The sequence below is a fragment of the Sphaeramia orbicularis genome, chromosome 9 (assembly GCF_902148855.1).
Source record: "Sphaeramia orbicularis chromosome 9, fSphaOr1.1, whole genome shotgun sequence".
Classification (NCBI taxonomy): domain Eukaryota; kingdom Metazoa; phylum Chordata; class Actinopteri; order Kurtiformes; family Apogonidae; genus Sphaeramia; species Sphaeramia orbicularis.
Window position 1 is genome coordinate 4,719,358 of NC_043965.1, and position 15,115 is coordinate 4,734,472.

Consider the following 15,115-nt stretch of genomic DNA (forward strand, 5'->3'; position numbering starts at 1 on the left):
CTGTCCACTGTAGTGACCACTATGCATGAAAGGGTTAATGATGTGTTATTTTAATTAATGTCAAGCCAATGTGAAAATTCTGCACTTTCTTTAATGTCCACTAGGGGGCTCACCAAGGTTCTAATACAGGGTGACACAAAAAAAACGGGAACTTTTTAACAATCCAATAAAACTAAGAGTGATGGAAGAAAAACATTTTATTCATAGTAACTGAACCCTTAAAACATGCCATTTAAGAAACAATGATGGAATTTTCATTTTTTTAAAATTACAGGGTGACCCAAAAAAAACGGGAATTTTTGAAGTGCGTATTGGCAGACATGAGCAAGTGGCAGCACTGAAAGACAGTGACCTTGAGCGTGTAAACACACCCCCATTTTAGTAACCATTGGCGGCTGTGTGAGAATTGTTCGGTAACCGTGTGATCTCAAGATTCGGTAACGTTCCCTGGCCCCCTAGATCGCCAGATTTGTCCGTTTGTGATTTTTTCTTGTGGGGCTATCGCAAGAGTAAAGTGTACACGACTCGACCAAGAACTCTGGATGAGTTAAAACAGAGAATTCAGGATGAAATTCACAGTATCCCAGTAATTAAAAAAAAAAGAAAATTCCATCATTGTTTCTTAAATGGCATGTTTTAAGGTTTCAATTACTATGAATAAAATATTTTTCTTCCATCACTCTTGGTTTTATTGGATTGTTAAAAAGTTCCCGTTTTTTTTGTGTCACCCTGTACAAGAGAACATCAGTAGAATAGCTGTCCACTGTAGTGACCACTATGCATGAAAGGGTTAATGATGTGTTGTTTTAATTAATGTCAAGCCAATGTGAAAATTCTGCACTTTCTTTAATGTCCACTAGGGGGCTCACCAAGGTTCTAATAGTTTGGGATTTTTCATTATAGTTTAGTTTGATTTAGTTTTGACTTTGTTTTTCTGTACTTCAGTTCGTTTTAATTAGTTTTTAGAGCAGGTTTGCTAGTTTTTATTCTAGTATTACACTTTATGATGCAAATGCGTTCAAATATTTCCCAACTGTGAGATAAAGGTGTGAAAATATTCCAGTGTCGACCTCAGATAATAAACTCAATTATTTCACTTATATTTATCCGAACTGATTACTCTCTGACCTCCGTCTACTTCAGGTACCCGCCGATCCTGCTCTGAACACACTTGACTGAATCCGACAGAAGCTCGGACGCGTTCGCAGTCGTCGTCCTACGGCGAAAGTGAAGCTGCGCAAACAGGAAGTGAAGAGAAGCCGTTCAACCTTCTGCTTCTACAGTGAAACGACCGGACGCAGCAGCAAAGGGTTCAAGTCACAACAATCACCAGTGTCTGAGCTACCGGACGCCCAGTTAGGCCGGGGGGGGGGGGGGGGGGTCAAACATACGGCCCGTGGACCAGAACCGGCCCACCAAAGGGTCCAGTCCGGCCCGCGGGACGAATCTGTGAAAAAATAAAAAATTACACTCAAGATATTAATGATTATATTGTAATTCAGGTTCCACAGACACACAAATATGATCTGAAGTGGGTCAGAACAGTGACAGACTAACATAACAACCTACAAATAATGACAAATGCACATTATGTTTCTGTGTTTCAGTGTAAAAAAAAAGTCAAATTCCGGGAAAATCTTTACATTTGCAAACTATCCGTTCACAAAAAAAAGGGAATTTCATGAACAACCTGAAATTTCCTAAGACAAATAAGTGCAATTTTAATAATTTTCTGCCTGTTTTTAAATGTTTTGTGTATTTGTAGATCCACTGTGATCTGGAAGTTATAATGTACATGTGGAAATGATAAACTGAGGCAGAATATTGTTAAAATTGTCCATATTTTACTTGATAAATTTCAGTTTATTCCTGGTTGCTCATGTTATTTATATTTTTTAATAATAGTTTTTAGATGTCGGCATTTTCATAAGGAAATTTAATGTTTTTTTTTTTTACTCTAAAACTAGAGAAAAGTCCGGAGTTGATGTTATTTATAGGTTTATTGGGTATCGGACATTTCAGTTTGTTCATGTCATTCATATTTTTTAATGGATGTTCACAAAAAAAGGGAATTTCATGAACAACCTGAAATGTCTTTAGACAAATAAGTGCAATTTTAACAATATTCCTCCTGTTTTTAAATGTTTTGTGTATTTGTAGATCCACTGTGATCTGGAAGTTATAATGCACATGTGGAAATGATAAACTGAGGCAGAATATTGTTAAAATTGCCCATATTTTGTTTGATAAATTTCAGTTTATTCATGATTGTTCATGTTATTTATATTTTTCAATAACAGTTTGTAGATGTAAACATTTTCATAAGGTTATATAACTTTTTTTTTCACACTAAAATTAGAGAAAAGTCTGGAGTTGATGTTATTTATAGGTTTACTGGTTATCGGACATTTCAGTTTGTTCATGTCATTCACATTTTTTCGTGAAAAGTTTGTAGATGTAAATATTTTGATGATGTAATTTGATTTTTTTACTCTAAAACAAAGAAAAGTTTAGAGTTGTCAATTATTAGTTTAGTGGTTATCAGCTATTTCAGTTTGTTCATATAATTCACATTTTTTCATAATAGTTTGTAGATGTCAGCATTTTCATAAGGTAATGTAACTTTTTTTTTCACTAAAACTGGAGAAAAGTCTGGAGTTGACATTATTTATAGGTTTATTACTTACTGGACATTTCAGTTTGTTCATATAATTCACATTTTTTAATAATAGTTTGTAGATGTAAATATTTTGATGAGGTAATTTGACTTTTTTCACTCTAAAACAAAGAGAAAAGTTTAGAGTTGTCATTAATTATTGGTTTTTTGATCGTTGAATATTTCAGTTTGTTCATGTTATTTACATTTTTTAATGAATAGTTTGCAGATATAAACATTTTCATTAGGTAATGCTACTTTTTTTCCCCACTAAAATTAGAGAAAAGTCTGGAGTTGACATTATTTATTGGTTTAGTGGTTATCGGAAATTTCAGTTTGTTCATGTTATTGACATTTTTTAATAGTAGTTTGTAGATGTAAATATTTTCATAAGGTAATCTAACTTTTTTTCTACACTAAAACTAAAGTAAAGTCTGGAGTTGACAATTTCACAGTTTTTTTGGTTATCGGACATTTCAGTTTGTTCACATAATTCGCATTTTTTAAAGGATAGTTTGTAGATGTAAATATTTTGAGGATGTAATTTGACTTTTTTTACTCTAAAACAAAGAGAAAAGTTTAGAGTTGTCATTAATTATTAGTTTTTTGGTTATCGGATATTTCAGTTTGCTCATGAAATTCACATTTTTTAATAATAGTTTGTAGATGTAAATATTTTCATAACGTAATCTACCTTTTTTCACACTAAAATTAGAGAAAAATCTGGAGTTGATGTTATCTATTGGTTTATTGGTTATCGGACATTTCAGTTGGTTCATGTTATTTACACTTTTTAATAATAGTTTGTACATGTAAATATTTTGATGATGTAATTTTCCTTTTTTTTTACTCTAAAACAAAGAGGAACGTTTGGAGTTGACATTAATTATAGGTTATCGGACATTTCAGTTTGTTCATGTTATTTACATTTTTTAATAATAGTTTGTAGATGTCGGCATTTTCATAAGGTAATTTAACTTTTTTTTTTTACTCTAAAACTAGAGAAAAGTCTGGAGTTGATGTTATTTATAGGATTATTAGTAATCGGACAGTTCAGTTTGTTCATATAATTCACATTTTTTAAAGGATAGTTTGTAGATGTAAACATTTTGAGGATGTAATTTGACTTTTTTTACTCTAAAACAAAGAGAAAAGTTTAGAGTTGTCATTAATTATTGGTTTCTTGGTTATCGGACATTTCAGTTTGTTCATGTTATTGACATTTTTTAATAATAGTTTGCAGATGTAAATATTTTGTGGATGTAATTTGACTTTTTTTACTCTAAAACAAAGAGAAAAGTTTAGAGTTGTCATTAATTATTGGTTTTTTGGTTATCGGACAGTTCAGTTTGTTCATATAATTCACGTTTTTTAAAGGATAGTTTGTAGATGTAAATATTTTGAGGATGTAATTTGACTTTTTTTACTCTAAAACAAAGAGAAAAGTTTAGAGTTGTCATTAATTATTGGTTTATTGGTTATCGGACATTTCAGTTTGTTCATGTTATTGACATTTTTTAATAATAGTTTGTAGATGTAAATATTTTGTGGATGTAATTTTACTTCTTTCACTCTAAAACAAAGAGGAAAGTTTGGAGTTGACATTAATTATAGGTTATCGGACATTTCAGTTTGTTCATGTAATTTACGTTTTTTAATAATAGTTTGTAGATGTCGGCATTTTCATAAGGTAATCTAACTTTTTTTTCTACACTAAAACTGAAGTACAGTCTGGAGTTGACGTTATTTATAGGTTTTTTGGTTATCGGACAGTTCAGTTTGTTCATATAATTCACATTTTTTAAAGGATAGTTTGTAGATGTAAACATTTTGATGATGTAATTTGACTTTTTTCGCTCTAAAACAAACAGAAAAGTTTAGAGTTGTCATTATTTATCGGTTATTCTGTTATTATTTCACCGTTCTGGCTCATTTCAGATCATACTGGGCTGAATGTGGAACCTGGACGCCCCTGGTTTCAGCGCTAAAAAAAAAAAAAAAACCCGAACTAAACTGTCAAAAAGAACAGAAATCAAAGCCGTGCGATGATGGGATGCAGCTGAGTGTTTGTGGATTCCTGAGGTAATGGTTCAAACGCCACACAGCTGCGCGTTCACACTCTTCCCTTTTTCAACCACGGTATAAAAATACATGAACAAACAGGTCGTCCCTTTAGATACAAACTGTCCCGTAAGAATAAAAAAAAAAAAAAAAAAAGCGTGTGTGTTTAGACCTCGGTGCCGTCGTTGAGGTTGTTGTGCAGTTTGACCTCCAGGTTGACCTGCTTGACCTTGGCCTTGGCCTTGGCGTCCTGGTTGCGGTTCAGGATGTTGACGTTCCTCACCGTGCAGTGTTTGGTGCTGAAGTTCTTCTCCACGCATTTGTCCATGCACACCTCCACCTTGGTGTTGAGCGGATACTCCTCGTACGCCTTGGACGCCGTCTTGCTCTTCGTCGTCGTCTTCTTCTTGGCCGATTTGCGACAGCGGCGGAACACGAAGCAGGAGGCCAGCAGGACCAGGACCAGGAGGGTGACGGCGGCCACGCCCCCGCCCACCGAGCTGCCCACGTGGGCGTTGTAGGTGGCCGACGGCGCCGCCTCCAGACGCAGAGACTTCATGTTGGTGCCGTTCTTCACCTGGTCGCCCTCGTTGTCGTAGATGAGCGACTCGTCCAGCGTCAGCTTCCCGCTGCGGTCCACCAGGTCGCGTCTGGGGCGCCGCTGCCGCAGCTCGTAGGTGGCCGAGCGCTGGATCCGAGGGCTGGACCGCGACTCGGGGCTGATCACGTAAATGACCTGCAGGTACCACTGATGGCCCGCCTCCACCTGTCAATCAACACACAGAGAGAAAGAGATCCAGCAAATGACGATAAACGGATCATTTTTCTAAAACCAGTTTAAAAGACGTTTCAACAACCTGTAATCGTCTTATGTTTGTTTGTCAGGATTCATCGGTTGTTTTTAGACCTGGAACGGTACACAAAATTTTCGGTGCGGTACGTTTTCGGTTTTCAAAGCCACGGTTCAGGTTTTTTTCGGTTCGGTACGGGAAGAAAGAAAACCCCTCAAAATGTCTTTAATGCATTTATGAATTTTTTTTACATTTTCCCCCCAGTTTTTGGACAAAATAGAATATAGGAAAACAGGAATAATATAATTCTGCTGCTATAAATCAAATAGAAAATAAAATAAATTATTAATATTACTAAATGTATTTTAAACATTAGTTTTGCACTTTTCCCTGAAAGGTAGTTTCGAACAAACAAGAAAAATCTAATCCCAGTTCTGTCAGTTCACATTCTGCAGAAAAATATCAACAAAAAAATTCCACATGAAGTGCAACATTAACAAGAAGGTAAACTGGTATTCTGTTGAAACAAACTGAAGAGAAACTTTAACAACAAAATTAACCTAATTATTTATTTTAGGACAGAGAACAAACTGTTTAGGACACTGTGTGTACTTGTGTGTGTGTGCGTGTGCGATTTGTCTGGGGGATGGTTTGTTTGTTGTTTTTTTTTGGTCGGAGCCGGGGTGGGGTGGGGTGGGGGGGTGTGGTCTGGTCCATAACTAATATAACTAACGCTGGCGTGAAACGAAAGTGAAACTTTATTTTTATATACTTTCAATGTCCAACTCCTGGTTCTATTCCTCTGTTATACAGCGTGCGTAAGAGAGAGAGAGAGACACAGACAAAGCTAGTGTGTTTTAGAACTACCGTAGTTCCTTGGGGCCAAACAACGTCTGTCTTATCTCCGTCTCTTTCCTGGTTGTTGTCTTTCACCTGAACCCGAACTGATCCAAACTGGACTGGACTGATGGTGGAGGGTCTGCAGTCTCTTCCTTCCAGGTTCACGTCATTTTTGTTGTTTTTTTAACCTTATATCAGCTGCTATTTCGTATTTCGGGTCAATGTGCGCGTCCTTCAATATGTCCGTGTGAAACTTGCATGTATTTAAAGTTCCGCATCAAACAACGTCTTTCGTTCCTTTTTCTTTTTCTCATACTGTGCGGTTTGGGTACAGCTGTGGACCGAACTGAACAGGTGTGTACCGAAACGGTTCGGTTCGTGTACCGTTACAGGCCTAATTGTTTTACACAATTAAAAGCCAAGAAAGGACAAAACAATAAACAGAAAGCGGGTAAAACAGCAGAATCAGAGGAGGAAAATGGATGAATGCAGATCAGGGGTGTCAAACTCATTTTAGTTCAGGGTGCACTTTCAGCCTAATATGAAATAAAGTGGGCCGGAGCAGTCAAATAATATAAATAATAGGATAAGAACTTATAAATAATGTCAGCTCCAAAGTTTTTTTCTATGTTTTTGAGTGAAAAAAAGTCCAATTCCGCAATGAAAATGTTTACATCTACGAACTGTACTTGAACATAACATAAACAAATATGAAGTATGTGGACTTGTACCAATATTCTGTCTGTTTCTAAATGTTTTGTGTTTTTGTAGCTCCACTGTGATCTGTAAGCTGTGATGTACATGTATAAATGATAAAACTAAGGTGTAATATCGTTCAAATTGCACTTATTTTTCTTAAGAATTTTCAGGTTATTCACATTTTTTGTAAAAGCCTAGTCTGCAAACGTAAACATATTTGTGTAATTTTACTTTTTTTTACACTACAACACAGAGAAAAATGTGTAGTTTTCATTATTTATAGGTAATTATGTTAGTATTTTACTGGTTCTGACCCACTTGAGATTGAATTGACCTAAAGTGATTTTGACATCCTTGGTTGTTAGTATTATCAGAGGAATTTCTGCATTTCACAAATTCATCCCAGGGGCCAGATTGGACCCTTTGTACTTAATTTTAAAAAGTTTTTTGCTGATGTTTTTCCAAATTATTTATTGATTCGTAAGTTTTTTTATTTGTTTTTGTTTATTTTATTTATTAATATTGATATAAACAAGCATCATCATCCACTGTCATTGATCCAACTCCATGGGTTTTACTGGTGAATCAATGTTGTAGAAGATGACGGTGTTTCCACGGTAACTACGGAGCCTCTCAACGTCCAAATGGGTCATATCTGATGACCATGAAAAGACGAAGAACTGTATTTTACACCAATTATTTCCATGTATTGATAGGATTAGTGGATCAGCAGGCATTAAACAGTTTAGATCAGTAGATGGTTTTGGTTTTGGAGGTTTCAGGTCTTTTCTATCTAAAGGATGTGAGATGACGCCGGCGCTTTCACCTTGTAAAGAGCGTCGACCTTCATGGTGAATCCGTCGACGCCCGGCATGGCCGTCATCGGCTGCAGCTCGGCGATTTCTGAGGCGAAGTGGGCCTCGAAGGGAACATCATGGAAGTATTTATCGCAGACCTCCGGCTGTTTACGATCCTGAAGAAAAAAAACCATCATCGGGGGTGAGTTAACTTCAACTGAAATAAAGCGTTTAAGAGTTTGGACTTTAATGTTTTATTTTTACGAGAAGAAAACAATACTTTAACTGGCATCTAAAAAAAATAAGGTTAATATAAAATGTCTGAATGTTGGTACCAGCAGCAGGAAGCGGTGTTTCAGGTGCTTGTTGGGCTGGATGCAGCCGTACTGAGGCCCCTCGTTGTACAGCGTCCCCGTGGGGTCGAAGAACGGCACGTATCCGTCTCTGCCGGTGCACAGGTAAACCTTCTCCAGCTGCAGACGGTACGCCGCGTTCAGGTTCTGCTCCGGATTCCACAGCACTCTGCCGTACAGCGTCTGACCTGCGGGGGGGCGGCAGAGGACGACATTTTAACTCCAGGAGGTTTGTTTAACCTCCTAAGACCCAGGAAATGTCCCAGCACCACCACCGAACATCCACCTGCATTCATACACCAGTGTGAGTGACACTGGAGGCAAGGTGGGTGAAGTGCCTTGCCCAAAGACACAACAGCACATGACTAGAACAGAGCGGAATTCAAACCGCCAACCCTTTGGTTATTAGACGACCCACTGTACGGCTGCCCCATACTCAATGCACCCCCCCCCACCCCACCCACACACTCACACCTATGTAATTGGGTGTAATTAGGGCTTTTTTTTTTTTCTTTTTTTTTTACACTGTTTTCCTTGTCGTTTTATGTTTTTACGTTTTTTTGCCGTGTTGTGGTCATTTGAATTATTTTTTTCCTGTGTTTTTACTGAGTTTTGAACGTGTAACTGCTTTTTGGAGTTCAGCCAGGTGTCAAAAAGCAGCTGCACTGATTTAGGAAAAAAAAACAAAAGAGCCCAAAACATAAACCTACTGGGCCAAAACTCAGATCCTTGTTGTTCAGTGTGTTCTACTTCACAGTTCAGGTCATTCTGAGGGGCTTATTTAGTCCAAACCTGCCAAACTTTACTTCCTCTCTTTTGTCTTTTTCTGTTATTCCATCTGTTTTGATGAGAAGGAACACAAACACACACTCACAGCAGCTTTAACGAACCTGAAACAGACGCAGATTCACAGCAGAACCTGTACCTGGACTCACGTCTCAGGGGTTAAAGGGACTTGTGTGTTAGACAAACCACATGACACTGGGTCCAGACTAGAGGAGGTCTACGACTGGTGGAGTGTGGTGTCCTACCCATGGAGAAGGCGCCCTTGTAGTCCATCTCGGCCATGGACACGTCGGCGGTACCCGGGTCCATCATGAACACCTTGTCGTTGTTGCACAGCTGGAACTCGGTGTTGAGGGAGTAAACCACGGGGACGGGTCGGTTGGTCTGCTGGAAGGCGATGGGGACCAGGAACCTGTGGGGGGCGGTGGGCGTGGTTAGGGCGGGGTCACGGGGTCATGTGATCGGTGTGTGTGGTGTGTGTGTACTGTGGGTGCGGACGTACTTCTCGGGGGCGTGGGCGGTGCAGGACAGGGGTTTGTCTCCGGGGTCGATCCACGGCTGAGTGGGCTGGACGGTGCACGGGATCAGGAAGACCGTGTACTCCCCAGAGTAGTCCTTCCTGTTCAGGGTCCAGACAAACACAAGGACGTGACGCAGAAGAAGCAGGAAATACTGCACTCAAAAGGGGGCCGGTACAAGTTTACGCCGTCGTTAATGGATTAATTAATAGTGGAGTTTTTAAGACCCACTTTTATTCTCTGGCTTTGAACCCTCCGGTATCTGGGTGCGCCTTTTAGGCACACTGCACTTCGTTTTAAAAAAATTCATATTATTTTTCACAACTTAAATAAGGTTAGAATTCAATAGTTGTTCATTTGTGCATGATCTTTAAAATTCTGGCCACCAACTTACAATTACATTGCTATGGACACAACACTTTGGCGGTGACTGCTGGACAGATGCGGTACAGCACGCACAAATACACAACAGCATAAAAACGACCACATCTAGAACCTGGATCCACACAGGCCAACGCACCAGTATAATATAATGTAATGTGATACAATGTAATATAATACACTATAATATAATGTAATGTAATATAATGTAGTGTGATATAATGTACAGGGTGGGGAAGCAAAATTTACAATATTTTGAGGCAGGGATTGAAAGACAGTGTATGACCAATTAGTTTATTGAAAGTCATGAGAATTTATTTGCCACAAGAAAATGTACATAATAGAAAATGTTTTTATTCTATGTGTCCTCCTTCTTTCTCAATAACTGCCTTCACACGCTTCCTGAAACTTGCGCAAGTGTTCCTCAAATATTGGGGTGACAACTTCTCCCATTCTTCTTTAATAGTATCTTCCAGACTTTCTGGTAATAGTTTTGCTCATAGTCATTCTCTTCTTTCCATTATAAACAGTCTTTATGGACACTCCAACTATTTTTGAAATCTCCTTTGGTGTGACGAGTGCATTCAGCAAATCACACACTCTTTGACGTTTGCTTTCCTGATTACTCATATGGGCAAAAGTTTCTGAAAAGGTATGGATAATAGTGTTAGGTATGATTATGACATCAATATATGTTTGGTTTCAAAACAATTGACGTAGTGCCTGCTGAGAAAAAACAACTAAATGTTCATTGTAAATTTTGCTTCCCCACCCTGTAATGTAATATAATATAATGTAATGTAATATAATATAATATAATGTAATGTAATATAATGTAGTGTGATATAATGTAATATAATGTAATGTAATATATTATAATATAATGTAATATATTGCAATATAACATAATGTAATTTAATGCAATGTAATATAATGTAATGTTATATAATATAATATAATGTAAAATAATATAATATAATATAATGTAGTATAATGCAATTTAATACAATGCAATGTAATACAATATAACATAATGTAATGCAATATAATGCAATATAATGCAATGCAATATAATATAATGTAATGTAATATAATGCAATGTAATATAATATAATATTATGCAATGTAATATAATGTAATATAATACAACATCATACAACCAGTAATAATCCATTGATGCTAATTATAAATAAATTGAAAGAATTAAAGAATCTGATTGAATGATGAATAATTAACTGCAGCTGTAGTTTGTTGGTTTCGTAAACAGGTCACATGGCGTTTGGTCTGTTTAGTCGAGTCAGGTTTGATCTGAGACGTCATTATTTTATGACATTTTACAGAGGACATTATCCAGTTTATTAGTGGTGAACAGAAGAAAATGAATCAATACTGTCTTAGTGTTAATAAGTAAAAGCTCCTCTTTGATCAGATTATTATAATTATCTGATTACAGATTCTCTTAATTATCTAATTACTCCTGTTCATCAGTCTTTTATGTTCCTGTGAACAGGCTCACTGATGCGACCACAGGTGGAGGAGGTCTGATGCTGACCTGCTGTAGGAGCTGGTGGCCCTCCACAGCTGGTACGGCGAGTCGAAGGTCTGGGCGCTCCACAGCAGCTGCATGTCGAACTCGATCCCCCCCAGGTGGTCCGGGGCCATGAGGCGGGACTTATGACCCGGCAGAGTGTGATGGTCCAGGACGAACTGACCTGGACAGAAGGAACCGTCAGGGATTAGACAGAGACCGCCTTCAGACCGGACCCAACAGAGGCGGTCCGTGATGTCCTGGACTTGAACGCTCTCACCTCTGAACTTGGCGTGGGTCTTGAACTCGATCACCAGCCGTCCGTCTTCTCTGATGTAGATCCTGATGATCTGCAGTCGGGCTGAGAGGACGCTGTCCGTCTGGATCCCTGAGGACACAAAAACAGACACAGACTGTACAGTCAAACTGCGTCAGACTGCTGCGCAACAGACGTTTGGAAAGTGCAGAGGGGCAGCGGGTGAGACTGTTTATGAAATGTTTAGTTTATGTGCTGGACCAGAACTGCAGTCATTTGATCATAATGACAGTGTCACATTAATGTGCTGTTGTGTGTGAGCGCACCAGAGCGCAAACGGGCTTTAAAGGGTTAAACTTAAAGCTGCCTGTGTGTAACTGCAGCGGTGGGTGGTTTTTTTGTTCATCAGCTGGGTTATTTGTAGTTTATATTAACCCTTTCATGCATGAATTATGAGAACCTTAGTCAATATTTTTTTCTTGAGTGTTTTTATTCGTCTTTAGGCATGAAAAAAACAACGCAATTGAATTTTTTTTGTATGAACCTATTTTTCATGGAGTTACAAAAATGTCCACTCAGCTGGACACCATGTGTTTAATTTCTGAAGCAAACAAACATGTATTTAAAACTCATTATCAGAAAATGATATACTGTGTGAAAACTATGAAATAAAAGAAAACTATGAAAAACTATGAAGAAAACTATGAAATAAAAGAAATAAATAAAAGAATCAAAAATTCTATGCATAATCAAATATTTTAATGTGCGCTGTTTTTATATTTACTTTTATTTTATTGTATTTCTAATCAAATCTTAATGTATTTTAATATTGTATTTTTTTCAATCAATGTGAAGCACTTTGGGCTACAATTTCTGTATGAAAGGTGCTATACAAATAAAGTTTATTATTATTATTATTATTAAAAAAAAGCATTTTTAATGCCACTAATCTGATGTTTTCTCACATTTTATCCTACTCAAAATACTAGTTATTACTCATTTCATGGAGATAATATCTTCTGAGACCCAGGAAATTGACAATTTTAGCTTTTTTACACTAAAAAATGGTCTTGATTGGAAACTGCATAATGCAACTGTTTTTTCAGATACATTTTTAACCCTTTCATGCATGAATTATGAGAACCTTAGTTGAGGTTTTTTTTGTTTGTTTGTTTGTTTTGAGTGTTTTTATTCCTTCTTAGGCATGAAAAAAACAATGAGATTGAGGTGTTTTTTTTTTTTTTTTTTATAGATTTCCAAAAATGTCCACTCAGCTACACCATGAATTTTATTCTTGAAGCAAAGAAACATGTATTTAAAACCCAATATCATAAAGTGATATGAAAACAATGAAATGAAACCATGTTTAATGCAGCTAATCTGATGTTTTCTCACATTTTAACACATTCTAATACTAGTTATTACTCACTTCATGGAGATAATATACAAAAAATAACAATTAACAATTGATTTCCACTCAAGAACTAGTCAAGAACAGCAAAGTTACAGTAATGGGATGAATTGCAGTTTATGAGATGATGCATAAGTGTCCACTGTGTTGGCTGATATGGAACTAAAACAACTAAACTCATGAATATATAAGAGAACAGCTGGAGAATAGCTGTCCACTGTAGTGACCACTATGCATGAAAGGGTTAAAATAATTTTTATTTATTTATTGATTTTTTAATGGAATGCACTTTGCAATGGACAGCATTTTGGTTAAACTGTCAAACTTTTGTTCCCTATAAAATGCACTGCTGGGTCTCAGGAGGATATGTGAAAAAAAAAACAAAAAAAAAGTTTCAGAAAACTGTTAATTACAGTCTCATAACAATTAGCAATTGATTTACACTCAAACATGCTCGTGCAGATCAGGCTTATCAAGAGCAGTAAAGTTACAGTAATTGTTTGAATTACAGTGTTTGGGATGATGCGTAAGCGTCCACTGTGTCGGCTCATATGGAACTAAAACAACAACACCCATGAATATACAAGAGAACAGCTGGAGAAGAACTGTCCACTGGAGTGACCACTGTGCATGAAAGGGTTAAATATGATCATGCATTTTAAATGTAAATTGCCTGGATACAGGATTTCAGTTGTCTAATTATGTCAGTAACGTAGTGAGTTTGTTGGGTTTAAATATTGTTAATTGAGTGTAATTAATTAGATTTTTTTGTTTCTGCTTATTCTATTTATTAAGATGTGTTAAACATACATTATATATTATATATTTCTTGTTAATCAATTTAAATTAAACAATTTTTGTATTGTATTTTATCTATTTTTCTATAAAATGGTGATTTTGTATTTATAGCATTTTGTACTTATTGGTCAATTAATTGTTTTTTTCTGTGTTGTTTATTGTTAAAGGTTTTCCACCTAAAGATTAAAGACCATTCAGTGTATGTGCATCCAAACCACGTGTGCTTCTGAACTTTAATAAAAGAAAAAAAAAAAAAAGGAGGAAAAAGTCATCCTGGGAATCTTGTGAGTGAAGTCCAGTTGCCCAAACCTCCTCCAGACGTTTGTGCGTTTTTTCAAGTTGGGACAAACAGCAACAATCAAACAAACCAGAACAACTTGACACAAACCAGTCAGATTTAAAGTCCACGATGACGCCTTTGGACAAACGTCACATCACTGAGCTGGATTTGAACTACAACGCCTTAAAACAAGAATGAAAACACCTGCTTTATGGTCAGATTTTTTCACTTCAGATGTTAGTCACCAGTTCCTACAAATGAAATCTGGAAGAACAAACAGTATGATTCAGTATAAACTCGTCATAAAACTCTCTTTTTCGATCTGAAACAGGAAAATCAATTCACATCTCATTTTATTTGTCTGTATCTGGGGTTAATTTAACTTCATTTCACATCTTCATTTACTAAAGTGTTTTTGTTTTTTTTTTCATTTTGGATGTCCCGCCCACTGTCTGTGATAGTTCAGATGCATCATGGGAGACGTAGTCTGACCTGTCCTCCAGAGCACGGTGTCGTAGAAGAAGGAGAACTCCATCTCAGTGTGGTGCTCCAGAGACGCCCAGCCCCTCGGCGCCGTCACGTAGATGTAGGACACGTAGAGAGGAACCTGCACCGTCAGGAAGGACTGGGCCGAGTCCCGGACCTGGAACCAAAACCACCATTTGAACCTTGTCCATTTAAGACATTTAGACGTGATTTGATGTTACTGGCATATTTCTACGGTGGCCTTAAGGCTCAAAACAGTGGATTTTGAACAGATTTTTTACATATTCTTGGTGCATCTTTCATCTACTACCCCTCATATTCAAGTTATTTGATATAGAAGCGAAGAATGGACGAACATGTGAATATGACGCTTGAGATTGTAACTTAAACACAAGCTGTAATTAAAAATAAAGTTGTCCTCCGAAGTTATTCAATATAAATTGTGTTTCCATTGCACTTAACTCTAATTTGGTT

General features: G+C 37.0%; 1 protein-coding gene across 1 annotated transcript in view; it reads right to left on the reverse strand.

The window, feature by feature from the left end:
- Positions 1 to 4,879: 4,879 nt before the first annotated feature.
- fras1 (Fraser extracellular matrix complex subunit 1) overlaps positions 4,880 to 15,115 on the reverse strand; it is a 1,008,712-nt gene continuing 998,476 nt past the window's right edge. Inside the window, exons 66-73 of the mRNA XM_030143455.1 lie at positions 14,648 to 14,798; positions 11,691 to 11,798; positions 11,435 to 11,594; positions 9,486 to 9,602; positions 9,229 to 9,395; positions 8,180 to 8,385; positions 7,874 to 8,020; positions 4,880 to 5,483 (exon numbers count right to left, since the gene is read on the reverse strand). Of these exons, the coding sequence (XP_029999315.1) occupies positions 4,884 to 5,483; positions 7,874 to 8,020; positions 8,180 to 8,385; positions 9,229 to 9,395; positions 9,486 to 9,602; positions 11,435 to 11,594; positions 11,691 to 11,798; positions 14,648 to 14,798 (1,656 nt within the window). The 3' untranslated portion in view covers positions 4,880 to 4,883. The remainder of the gene's footprint in view (positions 5,484 to 7,873; positions 8,021 to 8,179; positions 8,386 to 9,228; positions 9,396 to 9,485; positions 9,603 to 11,434; positions 11,595 to 11,690; positions 11,799 to 14,647; positions 14,799 to 15,115) is intronic.